Source organism: Chelonoidis abingdonii, chromosome 4 (genome assembly GCF_003597395.2).
Source record: "Chelonoidis abingdonii isolate Lonesome George chromosome 4, CheloAbing_2.0, whole genome shotgun sequence".
In the NCBI taxonomy this organism is placed as follows: Eukaryota; Metazoa; Chordata; order Testudines; family Testudinidae; genus Chelonoidis; species Chelonoidis abingdonii.
Window position 1 is genome coordinate 123096792 of NC_133772.1, and position 15202 is coordinate 123111993.

At 41.0% G+C, this 15202-nt stretch overlaps 1 protein-coding gene across 1 annotated transcript in view; it reads right to left on the bottom strand.

The window, feature by feature from the left end:
• Positions 1–15202, bottom strand: part of CATSPERB (catsper channel auxiliary subunit beta) — an 86936-nt gene that overhangs the window by 48443 nt on the left and 23291 nt on the right. The window contains exons 9-15 of the mRNA XM_075065861.1: positions 8424–8470; positions 7489–7641; positions 6344–6496; positions 5563–5707; positions 4653–4804; positions 3181–3335; positions 1045–1238 (exon numbers count right to left, since the gene is read on the bottom strand). Of these exons, the coding sequence (XP_074921962.1) occupies positions 1045–1238; positions 3181–3335; positions 4653–4804; positions 5563–5707; positions 6344–6496; positions 7489–7641; positions 8424–8470 (999 nt within the window). The remainder of the gene's footprint in view (positions 1–1044; positions 1239–3180; positions 3336–4652; positions 4805–5562; positions 5708–6343; positions 6497–7488; positions 7642–8423; positions 8471–15202) is intronic.

Here is a 15202-nt window from a genome sequence, read left to right on the forward strand (position 1 = left end):
CAGGGGACTCAAGTACTATAAGGACCAAAGTATGATCCCAAAGTGGATCTCAATGGGTAGAAAAAGTTTCAGTAACCACTTGATAAACCTATGTCATTGGGCGAGGGAAAAAAAATAATCATGAAAGCTTCTAATGGAGGGGAAAGCTGCTAATAGCTGCCAAATGCACTCTAATGGAACTCAGTGACAGCCCCCTATTTTTTAGGAATAAGTAATTCAAAACAGGAGATAGCTGTCACTCAAGAGGAAGCAGACCTAATGTAGAACCTCTTCCATTTCCCATATGTCCTTCTTGTAGAAGGTTTTCTGCTGTGGGTGGAATTGTGCATCTCTATCCTGCCTGGACACTCAAGATACCCTCTCTGATTGATATTCTGGGGAGGGACTCCTAGAAAAATAAGGTTATGTGTTCTTATCTCTATGTTGTGAATCTGATAAGAGACATCAAATTCAAAAGTGTGGCATGCAGTAGAAGGTGGAGTACTTTGTGGTAAGGTCTATGCTCTGGTCAGTACTGAAGATTCAGTTGGTTTTGATGACAGCCTTGTGATTCATATTGACAGGTGCATATCTCCTGACAAAAGAAGAGATTCCAATTCCTCTGGTACTAGGAGATCCTGGGGTAGAATAAATCTATCTGGTGCTGGTGTCAATTGAGGAGAAGGCACTTGCTATATTAATCCTACATGGAAAGAAGTAGCTAGTACTGGTAGTGGAGTCATTGATTTAGCCAATACTGAATAACTCTTCAGAACCAACCACTTTGCTGGTGCCCAGGACTTGCTTGCTTGTCAAAACAAAGAGAAGCACTCAGAGAAGAATTTGAGATATCTAGCCATGAAGAAATAGAAAAGAAGTTCAGTTTTACGCTTTTGGAGAACTAATTCCACTGAAATGTGAATTCCTTTATCTGCAGGTTAAATATAGTGTACGTTCAGACAGCTAGAATGCGGATTTTTTTTTTGTAGAAGGTCATATAAGAGGTTATTTTCCAAAAAAAAAGGACCTCATTACTGTACAGAATCAATGGAATCTGTAACTTACATTCAGAACCAAGTTGAAGCTTAACTCTGGTGGTGTCTGACACCTTCAGAATACTTAAAGAATTATGTATAAAGGAGTTTTTATCTTCAGATTCAAAGGGAAACTTTTCCAGAACATCTACGATGACAGAGGATAAATATTGTGGAGGATATTCATGATGGAAAACATTTACTATTGTAGCTGATCCACTTGGCCTACATGGGCAGGAAGCATATATTTGTTATTACATTAGACAATTCGCTAATTAAAGAATTTACACATGCTTAAGTCCAACCCTATTCACAACAGTACTTAAAGAACATACATAAATCCAATTGACTTCAATAGGATTTAAGCATAAGTTTAGACAGTCAAGCATATGTTTAAACATCATTCCTGAATGGATATGCTTTCATGAACTAAGGTGCTAGTCAGGTCCATTAGAGTAGAAATTACCCATGTCTGTCTCCAACACAAAGCCAGAACAGTTGGACTGTGTCCAATGTTGGGTGCGAGTAGCAGAGATAGAATTCACTTCCTAACCTGCAGGCAGGCTATGGAGCTTCAGTGCAACCCCTCTAAAGTTGATATTCCAGCCCATGGACTATAAAAGCAGTCACTGCCACTCTGTTCCTCTCTACTATGTTCCTGGCTCTGGAGAACTTAGTGCAGAGATGGCAGCTGTTTTCAATCACCATGTTGTTTTAACACACGCGGTGCAAAAAATGCTGCCAGAGCCAGAGAAATAAGGGTACTAGAGTTCCCAGTGGTCCCAGCACCACTGCAGCTGAACTGGTCTTAGAAATGGTAGGAATTTTTTGTAACAATTCCATAGTGTAGACAAAGTTTGAAGTAAATTCTTGGTGCATCAGAAAGCTGCAGCTGAAAAAAAATCAATCCAGATGCAAAGGGAAAGAAGAGTGAAAGAGGCTATATTGATGATTTCTACTGTTATTTCTGAAGAAAGACAGGTGACTCCTGGCAAGAGTAAAGTGGGGAAGCTTGATTTGCTGCAGAGCTTAAAGTATATTTAAAACATAACTGCTGATTGACACAGTTGATTAGCTTCTTTATCTATGAAGGCCTTTGCCTGTCTGCTGAGACAAGTAAAGGGTTGTAGTGGTGGCGGTTTGTGTCAGGTGGATGCCTGTTCACTAGTACTGCCACACTGTCCTTCACACAGCAACCAGAAGGTAAGATTTAGCCCATTAGACAGAGAAACTGTCTCTAATGATATTGAACGCTCTAACAGACATTTATATTCAACACAAAGTCAACACGTAATTAGGTTATGACTGTCTGCTGCTATGCAAATGAGGCACAGGGTTGGAGAAGCAGAGTTGATGTAAACTGGCAGAGCAGTATTAGGACATTTTCATGAGCATTACATTCATTTACAAAATTTAAAACAAAAAATAACCACAAGCAAGACAGGAACTAGACCAAAATGAAGTTTTATGTGCTGTCAGCTATTTCTAAAATCCCTTCGCACCAGTGTTGTGCTGATTTAACACATGATGTTAGTGTACACAAGAAGCAAGTAAATAAAAAGCTGCAATAAATCCAAGCTCCATTAAAACACACACACACACACAAATGTAAGGGCTAGATACTACAGTCCCAAATCAAATAAAACTACCATTGAACTCCCACTGGACTTAATGGTGTCCTAGTAAACTCCACTTATGACTCTCTTTCACGATTCTGCCATTTTACTTAGATTGTTTGCCGCTGACGTTGCTCCATTGGACAATTAGAGGGCAATGTTTGCTGCTAACCATCTGGCAAAGAAAGGCTTTCCGAAGGCCACTGAGCATCTATAGGACTTCAGTGCAAGCTTTGCTTGGAGTACATCAAGACTGTACCCATCCTTTGCAGAATGGAAAAAGTAAAAATTGACAGAAAATCCATATCCAGCTAAAATCTGCCCTTGGTTATACCCTGGGGTAACCCCATTGAAGCCAATAGATTTGGAAAGTATGATTGAGGGCAGCTCTTTGCCCAATGTTTCCACATTCCTAAAATGGTATATAAAACATTTTAATAAAATACCAACTATGAAAAAAAGTATTTAGCAATGCTCTTTTAAATGATTACCACATGAAAATATTGAATGCTCTTTGATACTAATAATATAGCAAGAGTTCATCTATTTACCAATATTGTAAAACCTTGCCTTTGTGCAGACCATAAAATCTTGACTTTTGAACACTTCTTGATTTTCCATTCAATGGGATATGTTCAAAAAATACCATTTGCTGTTCAGTGATGTATTGTGGCGACAATGGGCCATCAAAACCTATGTCATCCTGCTAGAATGGAGGGAAAATAGTGGTGGTTATCCTTTTTCTTTTTATTCTTCTTTGCCTAAACAATGTAAAATATAAAATTGTGCTGATGCCTTGAAAACTGATTAAAGACAAATTAGTAAAATAAGGACATTTCAAATAATCTGTTCCTTTCCCCCATATAAAATGTTACAAAAGTTTTCTAACACCTATAGGACACTCTAAATATAGAGACCATCCTATTAAAAAGGCAACAGTAACCAAGCTTAAGAGAGTGGTATTTGAGGTACAGCAGTTATTTCCTTTGCTAAGTAAAGGGAAAACTGTAGCATCTGAGATGTGTAACAGTTAGCAAATGTTTTTAAATGGCAACAAAGGTATTTCTTTTGAGTTCACTGATTATTTTTTTTAAATAGTAATTAAAAAACCCAGTAAGTACAAGGACTATAGTATTGGACAATTACTTGTTGCCCATTTGATTTAACAGGTATTATGCCAACTTGTTTCTACATCGTTATTAGCAACTATGGACGAAGGTCACATTTCCTGGAATATTTATAATTGAAATGTGATTTTTTTTTTTAGGTTAACCATGTTGCTTAGGCCCATAGACTGATCAGATTTTACCTATTTGACTAAATTCCACTCAGCCTCCCACTTCTTATTCCTGCATCATGAGCTTCTCTCTATTACTGAGAAAGAAATTTCATTTCCTCATAGTTCTTAAGCCTTCTCTTCTTTTGGTATTAGTCAGTACATTATTCCGTCTCACCATATACTTGGGAATTGCTCTGCTCACTTAATTAAAATGTTACTATATAAACTCAAATTGTGCAAAGCGCCGAGAAATAATTTGCATAAAAAAGATACTATATAAAAAGAAATACAATTTACCAGAACCTGCACTGTGTGTGAGCAACACTGGGAGATTCGGCTCTCTTCCATTTAAGGTGAAATCCACTTGCGTGTGGAGGGCACACTCAAAACCTTCTGCTCTATTCAAGCATAGCATTGCACCATTTGCTAGTGGAGAAAGGCCTGTGCAAACCTGTGCTGAATCCAAATAGGAGAGCCAGATGATGATGTTTGAAGTGCAATGGAGAGATCAACTACTGGATCCACACTTAATTGTACTCAGTATAAAAGTGAAGAAAGGTCTGTGACTTATTCCAGGTCCTGGACTAGAAATACCCAGACAGGGGCTCCACAGCAGCCTTGTAGCTTGTCCAAAGGCTGAGGGTGGATTCCTTGAAATTTCCTTGAACTTTGTGCCTGAGGAGGCAGGAGTGGTTTTAAAAGTATTTTACAAGAGTTTGATAATGTTGTTATTATACAACTAACCTGTATTAGAGTGATAACATCAAGCAGGTGTATTTCCAGACTATCAGAGACTGATTCATTCAGAGAAATTATGTTTAAAGACCCCAAGTGGTCATAGTACAAATTGAAAACATTGTGTGCTGATGTCGTAAGCTTGGCATATCTTTCTAAACCTACAGAGAAAGAACATAGGAGAAGATGCTGAAAATAGGTCACCTGCACAAGCAAAACTTGGTAGCCTAGTGAGTTTTGGTTTATTGCAATAGGGCTGAAGGCTGCTGTTGGCTTCCGAGGGACCTGTGATGGCTCAGGATGAGGCCTCTGTTTTTAAAAATCTCAGAAGAAAACAGCTTATGGTAAGTTAATAAATAAAAACCATTTAGAACAAAATCACAAACAAATGTAATTGAATGATTATCTCCTAAGGCACATACTATATAAGATCCTGATTCTGCACTGAGCACTGGGATAAGCCCTTGTGTCCATTATGGTCAAAGAGGCTCTGCCTGGGTCAAGGGATCCATGCATACATGCTCATTGCAGGCTCAAAGCCCCAAGGCTCAGTCCTGCAATCAGTTAAGTCAACGGCAAAACTCCCACTGACTTCAGTCATAATAGTGTGGAGCATACCATTATTGATGCTCAGCCCAAACAGATTATCTGCTTTGCAGTTTTAGATGTGTATGTTAATGTTAGTAATACAAAGAGTTTTTCCAACCTAATGACAGTTCGTTCAGAACTTAACAGAAGATATGAATTGAATAATTATTTTTTGTAGCAGTTATAAGACTTCTTGTATCCCTTCAGCCAATGTACTGTAAAATAATGGTAACAAAGAACTAGCTTTAACTGTTTTTTCCCAGCATGGTTAGCAAAGCAGCTGCCCTGGGTCAGTTCCTGACCACTGCGGAATTAATTCTGAATTCCTCACCTGCCTTAGTAAAGAAGATGTTTCCCTTGTCCGTCACAAATGCCACTGAGTGACTATAAACACACGTATTTGTTTTTATAATTATTTCATTCTCCAGAGTGATTAGCAACATAAAAGTGTTGCCTCCATCATCAGAAAACCAGACCTGTGGAAAAGAAACAAGTGTAACCGTTGAACTGCTATCTGCATTCATAGTTTGCTCACAGAGTATTATAGAGACAGAATCTTTTTCAAATTAACATTTGCTGGAAATAATCAAAGTAAACACCCCAGCCTCACAGTTATAAAAATACAATACATTTTATTGCATACATACGTAAGTATTACAGAAATATCGGGCTGTCCCAAAATCTACAACTTGATGTTTTTAGAAAATAACCCCTACCTTGCAATACAATGTTTCCCTGTAACTAAAATTTGTTCATAATTAACTATAACTCACTTCTTGAGTATTTCCTCTCTCCCTCTCCCCCTAGAATTAAAGGCCTCTCCTTACTTAAGATGAGCGGTACCTCACCCACAAAGTCACGCTTGATTTAAACGAGACCATTCACAGACTCTGTTCAGTGGTAGCAAGCACTGCAGAATGAGGCCCTGTGAGAAGTTATTTCTTCCCACAGTTAGAAAATGCATGACAGTTTCTCATTTTGATCTTGCTTCTCCTGAAGTTGATAGGAGTTTTACAAAATTTCATCAAGAAGGATAGAACTGGACCTTTCATTCCTAAAAATCACCATTAAAGTTATACCTCACTTCCATATATATTCCCAGAGATGCACACCTGGCTTCCATAAACATAGAGAAAGTGACTTCCTGGGTGAAAAAACATTCCAAAAGGCAAAAACTTAGGGTCTGGAAACCAGAACACTGGAAATTTTGTTTGCCTGTTCAATTTGTGGTCTGTTATCTTGTACACCGAGACCATTGCTTTATTCTAAAGAGAAAAAAATATTAACTATAGGCAGGTAAAATTTTTGCACAGTCATTAAACCACTAGCTAGAGAATATCATAAGAGACAGAATGTACAGCATATTTAAGCGGTTATAAATTTATGTCTGGCAAGTGACAGTAATACACAGAACTTAGAGAGAGAAACCTGCACATTATTATGTAACTGGACATAAATTTTTGCTTTTCATTGACTGGTCAAATAGAAACATTCCCTAATTTCTAGTAATTGAAGGGAAAGGCTTTTGTGGCATTTAGAAAAGATGGAAACTTAAGTTCTGAAGAGCGGGAAAAGGGGTTGTGAATAAAGAAGAGGACTGGGAACCAGGAGAGCTGGGTTTTGTTTCCAGTTGTGCTACAAGACATCCTGGGAACTGCAATTAAATGTTTGATTTTCCTCATCAAAATATAGTTGCTTGTGAAGAGCCATTTGCACAGAGAATCTTTTTTCAGTGCAAGGCACCTAAAGAAGGACCCATTTTATATACAGAAATAAAGGAGAAATATCCCATTACTACTTCACGCTTCTGTAGCACATTCCACGCAAAGATTTCAAAAAGTACCTGCAAACACTAGGGTGAAGTTCATCCCTGTGCAGAAGTCCAACACCAAGCCAATCCACCACTTCCACCCAACACAGGCCTTGCTCTGGACTTCTGCACAGGAGATAATGTCGCTGTAGATTAATAATTTTTATTATCCTCATTTTACAGATGGGGAAACTAATGCACAGAAAGGTGAGTGACTTGCCCAAAAAGCAAACCAGTGAAAGAGTCAGGGATAGAACTCAGATTTCCTAAGTTTCAGTTCCTCTCCTCTAATACTCACTGATACTGTTTGGCATCCTTTATCCAAAAAACATTGTCTTGAACAGAACAACAGAATGGCATGGAAGGATGGGCAATTTAATTTAGATTATAAATTAAAGTGTAGATGTGCTAAGTGGTGGAAATTATGCTTGGGGTTCCATACTGTACCTGAACAGTTATAAGACCTATTCCAGTGTTCTGCTGATAGTCAATAAGAAATGCCACTACTCGTCTAGAAAGTGTCTTTCCACCATGAATTCTATGGGGCAAGCAACTGTACCATTCTGTATATGGATCATTACTATAGAAACAGGTAGATACCTAAGAGGAAGGAAATATGTGATTAGGAACTCAATGTGGTGAAAGTTTGAATGGGTTTGTATGTAATGTATCATAAGCTTGGTTTCAGAACAGAATGGAGGACTAGATCCTCAGCTGGTGTAAATTGGCTCAGCTCCATTGACTTCAATGAAATGCTTGTGAGCATGAGACTAACAAAACTGCACAAGCCCTCGCACAAATCCCTTCAGCAAGACCAAACTCAGTCTTATTTGGTTCCTGGGTTTCTTCTTTTGGGCAGAAATTGACAACTATCTGGAAGCCAACGTCTGCGTTGGATTTGTGATATGGACAAATGGGAACTAGTAAGTAATTGGAAGTTAATGAGAATTTTCTTGGAGTATTAAGGAAGCAGCTCAAGTAAACAATTGCAACTTTAGGCCCTTTAAGCTGCAAGTGCATCCATGTAGACAGCCCTTTGTGCCTATATGGAGCCTAATTGACTTTAGTGGGATCCACATTGGTGCTGGGGCCACCAATGTTACCCAATGGAAGTATCAATGGGGTCATAGTATGAGCTAAATGGTATTGCATATTAATTTGGAAAGCAATTTTAAAGCTAGGAAACTAACTAGGAGACATATAGCATGTCAACTTTTTACTAATGAGCTATGACATCAAGACTTTACATGCTCAGACAGAAAAATGGCAAAGAAATAGGAAGTTAAAAAATATAAACTGATATCAGTAGGAATACTGTTGCATTAGTACTGCAGTTACGATCAACCAGTGCAAACCTTACCTGGCTTACAGCATTACCATACCTGGCTTAATGTCTTATCTTTGTTGAATGAGAGACTAATGTAATCCACTAGGGAAAAAACAAAGGTATTATCTAAACATTGAAGTCAGCATGCAATAGCTGTAATATAGTTTTGTAAAAAGACCAGTATGGTTTTATCTTTATAGGACAGATTTCCCAGAATTGGGGCCAGTTCTTCAAAACAGCTCAGTACCCAACATGCTCAGCACTTTTGAAAATAAAGGCTTATATCAGCTCATATAATATATATATCTTATATATAAAAAATTTATACTCCCTCCCTCACACACACCAACTCTGTTCCTTATACATAGGGAGAATCTGTACAAGCTGATTTGGGTTTTGGCAGGTTGGAAAGGAAACTATTGCCTCTGTGGCCACATTTCATCCAACCCTATAGAGACTCTTCCCTGGGTTCTCTTTCGGGTTCTGGTTCCACCTGATTCTCCATCCCACCAGAGTTTAGGTAAGTTACGTTGTGTCCTCCTCCACCATTTGAAAATCCCCTTCAGGGTTCGGTTCACATAACATCTTTGGTTGAGGGAACTCCTAGAAGGCTGCTGGGAGTTTGGCTCAGCACTTGTGGAGAGACAGGAAGCCTTTAAGTGGCAATCCCTCTTAAAGGGAGAATCCTCAGGAGGATTCTTCAAAATCTGTGAGTTTAAGGATTAGAGCAGTAAAATAAAAAAAATCAATATTTTTTAGATATGAAAAGTACTTTTTAGTCAAAGGATAACTGGAAAAGTCTAAAAATGAAAAAGCGAAAAGCTGTCTGTTGCAGAGCTAGAACCTCCTGCAGCTAAGCCGTCATTACACCAAGTGAGAACAGGAAATGGGTGAAAGATCAGAAAGCACTGCCAAAAAGGCACTTAGCTACATGGGGAACTATTTTAGGATAACTGTTTCTTTCAGAGCAGCAAAAATCCTGTGGCACCTTATAGACTAACAGACATTTTGGAGCATGAGCTTCCGTGGGTGAACACCCCGTGTTTCTTTCATTTCCCCTTGATGAAGAGGCTTGGAGGAGAGGTGGATCTGCAAGAAGATATATGTACAGTAGAACCTCAGAGTTCCGAACACCTCAGGAAAGAAGGTTATTTGTAAATCTGAAATGTTTGTAACTCTGAACAAAACATTATGGTTGTTCTTTCATTGACTTAATACAGCTTTGAAACTTTACTATGCAGAAGAAAAATGCTGCTTTTAACGATCTTAATTTAAATGAAACAAGCACAGAAACAGTTTCCTTACTTTGTCAAATCTTTTTTTTAACTTTCCTTTTTTTTTAATTTAGCAGTTTACGTTTATCACAGTACTGTACTGTATTTACTTTTTTGTTGTTGTCTCTGCTGCTGCCTGATTGCGTACTTCCAGTTCCAAATGAGTTGTGTGGTTGACCGGTCAGTTTGTAACTCTGAAGTTCTACTGTATTCTGTTCCATACCTCCTGTTTTAATCCTTTTTCCCCACTCCCCTCTCTTACACTAAAGTGGTACACTAATCTGGAAAATTATAACCAATTAACAAACGAGTAAGGTAAATGACAAATTTGGGATATGGACAAGCAAATCCTCCTTACTCTATAGACTGCATTTACACAGAAAGGTTTGTGAACTGGATTTGTGGAATGCTAATTTCAATCTGCCTGTCTAAAGTTGCTATTGCGCACCCACATACAAGTACAGATGAAAATTAAGAACATAAAAAATATCCATTGGTGTTAGAAAAACTCTTTTTACCCCATGTGCTCATGCGAAGGATGGGAGATGAGGAGACCTCTTGTAACTGTTTACACAAGTACACCTGTAAATAATTTAAACCTGTGTGTCTGGGTTAAATTCTTGCTCCCTTTTCAAAGCTTGAGTGAATGGGCTTTACAAAGGGATCTAGGGAAGAATTGTCACCCTAACCTGGAGCTGGGTTTCAGAGTAGCTACTATGTGGCCACTACAACAGTGTCTGGGTTATAAGTGTTCTGATCAATGGACCTGTGAAGTCTATAGATTCTCTGCCCTTCCCTTGCAGAGAACTGCTGCAGAGCAGTGCTGTAGGGCACTGAGAAAGCACAGGTTTCTCTTCCATGCAGCCTCTCGACCGCCTATCCCTCATGCAGCAGGAGAGGTTACTCACCTTGGGCAGTAACTGGAGTTCTTTGAGAAATGCGCATGCCTATGGTGCTCCACTTTAGGGGAACATTCATCCCTGCACCTTTGATTGGAGATTTTTGGTAGCAGTGCCCGTTCAGCCCACGCATGCATCCTACCCATCCTCGTGCCCTGCACTGAGGCGATATAGGGCTATGTGAGCAAGCTGCTCTCAGTTCCTTCTCTGTCACAAACCCCGCAAAGGCAGCTCCAGAGCGGGGGAAGTGGGATGGATAGTGGAGCACCCACAGGGACACATATCGAAGAACTCCAGTTATTGCACAAGGTGAATAACCTCTCCTTCTCGGAGAAGTGTCCCTGGGGGAACTTCACTTTAGGTGACTCCCTAGCAGTAACCCTTTAAGAAGGTGGGAGTTTGAGAACAGAGTCCACCACTGCCCCCTGGATGAGGTGATTTTGATTGTATTTTTTGTGTATTATATTATTGACGATCGCCTCATCCAGGGGGCAGAAAAGAACTGCCCTGGCTTTGGTCACACCTCCCGCCCCTCAACAACTGTGAATGAAATTAACAAGGATGCCAGAAATAGCCCCAAATCCCCGGGTTCAGACCGTGGAGAGAACAGCTACGTTTAAACTGTTCCTATGCAGGCAGCAGGCTACCTGGGGAGGCTTCTCCCTCAGCCAGTCCGCCTGCTACAAGCTAGAGGGGAGCTGCTGCAGCCCCTGATGAGTGCGAGGGTCAGGGGAATGGGAAGCCTAGCCACATCAGCAGCCTGGCTGGAGGAGAAGGAGGGAGGACAAGGAGAAAAATGTGACAGTGAGTTTTCAGTTTTTCAGGCTTGTTCCAATAGTAAAGTTCTGTTACAGACAGTAGTGGTAGCAGTAGTAATAGTAGCTTTATTTTCTATATGTAAGTCATGCAATGGGAGGGATCCATGAAGTATGTAGGAGAGGTGGGTTGCTTGTGTTTGGACTGTATGGGTAAGAAATGTAACTTACTTCTACCCTGGCCCCGCCCCTTCTATCTGAGGGCCCACCCCTCCTGGGGGGCCAGAGTGGGACCTGTACCAGTAAGAGCTGTATTTTACTTTCACCCTGGCTCTTACACCAAAGTTTATATCTTCTCTATTTCTGAAGATAAGTATGTCTAGTAGATTCCTTGCTGGTATTTAACAGTATATTTTGTACTTCCAAAGAACATATGATCTCTAATCCTGAGAATCACTGAGGAACCAAGTTTGCAGGACATTCAGACTGGGGTGAAGTGTCTGACCCACATCCTGAGACAATAGTTGAGATCTGATTGCGAGCTGCCGTGGAGTGTGAGAGATGAATTTGATGAAGTAGGGAAACCAAACTTGTCATGGTCAAGTTGATGGAACTCCTTGCCTAAGGATGTTGTGAAGGCAAAGACTATAACATGGTTAAAAAAAACTAGATAAGTTCATGGAGGATAGTTCCATCAATGGCTATTAGCCAGGATGGACAGGGATGGTATCCCTTGCCTCTGCTTGCCAGAAGCTGGGAATGGGCAACAGGGGATGTATCTCTTGATGATTGCCTGTTCTGTTCATTTCCTCTGGGGCACATGGTATTGGCCACTGTTGGCCTTTGGTCTGACCGTTATGTTTTTATGATGCAATCAAAATGACTTTGGCTTGGTCCTGTCTGACCTTGATAAAGACCTTTAAGAGCAATGGAGTTGGAGGATATGCATACAAAAGACTCTTTGTACATGCAAAGAGGAAAATGTCTCCTAGAGGATGGGGATCGAGCCCTGCCTAGAACAGAATTTCCTGCTCTTTGTGTTGGCTGACGTTGCAAAAAGATTGATCTCTGGAAATCCTCAAGCTATGAGTATTTTGTTAAGGACTTGAGAGTCCAGCTCCCATATGTAATTTAGGAAGAAGTGTCTGCTCATGTCATCCATTTTGTATACCCAGGAGGTAAGAAGCCAAGATGACTATCCGATTGGCTGTGCACCAGTTCCAAAGCTTTATTGCTTCAGTGCAGAGTGAGGGGAATGCAGTCTGCCCTGATGGTTGATGTAATACATGCATGCTATGTTGTCTGTCATGATCTTGATAGACTTGGTTTTGAGTAGGGGAAGAAAGTGGAGGAAGCATTTCTGACCACCCTTAATTCTAACAGATTGATATGCAAGGGCTGTTCCTGTTGTAACCATTTGCCTTGGACTGTGTGGAACACTAAATGTACTGCCAATTCCAAGAGGGAAATGTCCAATGTTAATATGACTGTAGGGGAATGCTGGTTGAAAAGGATTCCTGCACAAACTTTGGATGCATTCATCCACGAGGTGACTGACTGTAGGACCTGACTGGGTACAGATACCAGACTGAGTATGTTTGGTGCATTAACAGTCATGAGCTACCAGGATGTAACATTTTTGTTTTCAGCCATCTTGCATGTGGGATAGTGGGGGTGTTGGTGGAGTTTCCCAGATGGACTTGGCTGGCTCCAGGAAGACCTCATTAATTGGCAGTGCTATCTGTGCTGAGGCAGAGCTGTGCAATATTTTCAGGAGCTTGTGATGGGAATCCTGGACATCTTCTGGTGGAATTTTCAGGGTGTCAGTGACCCACTTCATCAGGTCCTGAAATGTTCTAAAGCTGTCAGCTAATGATGGTGATGGAGGGATGACTATTGATTGACTCATCCAGTGATGATGAGATGTTTGAGATGGGGGTCACAGCCTTGTCTGCCCTTGCCTCTTGCTCCTCAAAGGTCTCCTCAGGCTCAGAATGGGGAGAAGGGATGGGTAGTACTGGGGAACAAAGTCTTCTGTGTTCCCTATGGGACCGAATTGAGGTCCCTTGAAATTGCTGGCAGTACATTGCTCGTGGATTACAGTAAGGGCAACGAGGGAGACCATAAGGCACAGTGGGAGGAATCCAGCGCTGGTCATCTCAACTGTTGGAAGGCAGGGGTCTGGTGTCCTGCATCTGTTGCATCTGCAGAGAGGAATAACTTCTCCTGGAATAAATTGGAGAAAGTTCAGAGTCTGAGTCGGAATGCTCCTCTACAGATTGCATTGCATGTGACAACTCCTCAGGGATAGTCGAAGATGTAGGTCTCCCAGAAACATGAGCAGACAGTGACTCAGCCAATCTCAGGACTGAGGGGCATCCAGAGCTTGCAAGGAGAAGAGACTCAGGCTCATTTGGTACCATAAGGTCTTTCAGGTACCGGAATTCCTGCAGAACAGAACAGAACTTGGCACTGGCACTGATGATGTTGCAGAGGTCATTGTGTGAGGCACCAATGGGGCTGAAGATTCAGTCTCTTGTTAGTAGTAATCTTTGGAACCAAGCCCTTTACTAAAGAAGTTGTGGGACTTAGTTGAAGACTTAACATGCTTAATACTTGGAGCTTCACTAGCATTCCTTTTGGGGCCTGAGGTCTCTGGGGACCAGATCTTCTTTAATGATGAACTCTCCACTGTTTTGCTCCTCTTATCCCCTTCCTTATACTTGGAGTGGGAAGCTCTTGGTACTGGCAGTGTGGTAATCAGTACTGCACTCAAGGAGAGTATAAGGATGCAGGGGCTAGAACCCTGGTCTGTAGAACCAGTGATGACTGATGTTCCTACTGTGCCACCAGGACCCCTGGAAGCACTATGGAGAATAGTTGCCACAGGAAGTACCACCCAAGGGAGACAGAGTGATAGTACCCTGTGGCCCTCTGATTGGCCAATAACCCTATTTAATCCTGGAGGATGTCGCAGGAAGTTGTCTGGGCAACAAAACAGACTTTGGACCTGCTACGACTCAAGACCTCACATTGTTTCCTGATCTCCAGCATCCGATTTCGGCCTGACTTTGACCCTGACTCTTGCCTCCTGGCTCTAACCTGGTACTACCTCTGATCTCCGGTCTCTGATCCCAACCTCACCTTGACACTGATTCTTGCCTAATAAACCCAGCTTTAGCAATTCCTCTGACTCATGATCACTGACTACTGTCCCTGACACTTGTGGACTCCAGCCCAGCAGTGACTGCTAGGCCAGACTGCCTACGCCTCGGTCCCTTACAGGCAGCGTTAGAGACCGTGGTTTTGTTGCTGTGTTCCCCTTGGAAGCTCTCAATCACTGTGATCTCAATGACTACGGGGCACTGATAGACACAGAGGATCCCCTGTACTTGGATCCAAAGCCAGTCTTAAGGCATGCTCCATCATTAATAATCTGTACTTAATTTCCCTATTTTTATGGAATCTTCCCTTAAAAAGCAGATTTTACACTTGCTGGGAATGTGAGAGTCTCCCAAGCAATGAATGCAGTGGGAATGCCTGACACTAACAGAGATTGCTTGTTGACAAGAGAGGGACCTTTTACATCTCAGGGAGCCCAGCATCCCCAACAGAATAAAAAGTTGTTCAAATCCCTCAATAGGGGAAAAATAAAAATAAAAGTATGTATGTGTGTGTGCACATGTACATATTTTAAGAAAAAAAGAAAAGAAAAGAGAGGAACATACATTCCAACTATCAGGTACTAAATCTACCATGACTAAGAACTAACTATAAAGCAAAAACACTAATAAAAGAGTGAGAACAGATACACAGTAAACAGGCACATACTAAACTCCATTTCTGGATGCAGGTGGGTGAGAAGGAACTGAGGACAGTTTGCCCAGGCAGCTCTATATAGCCTTG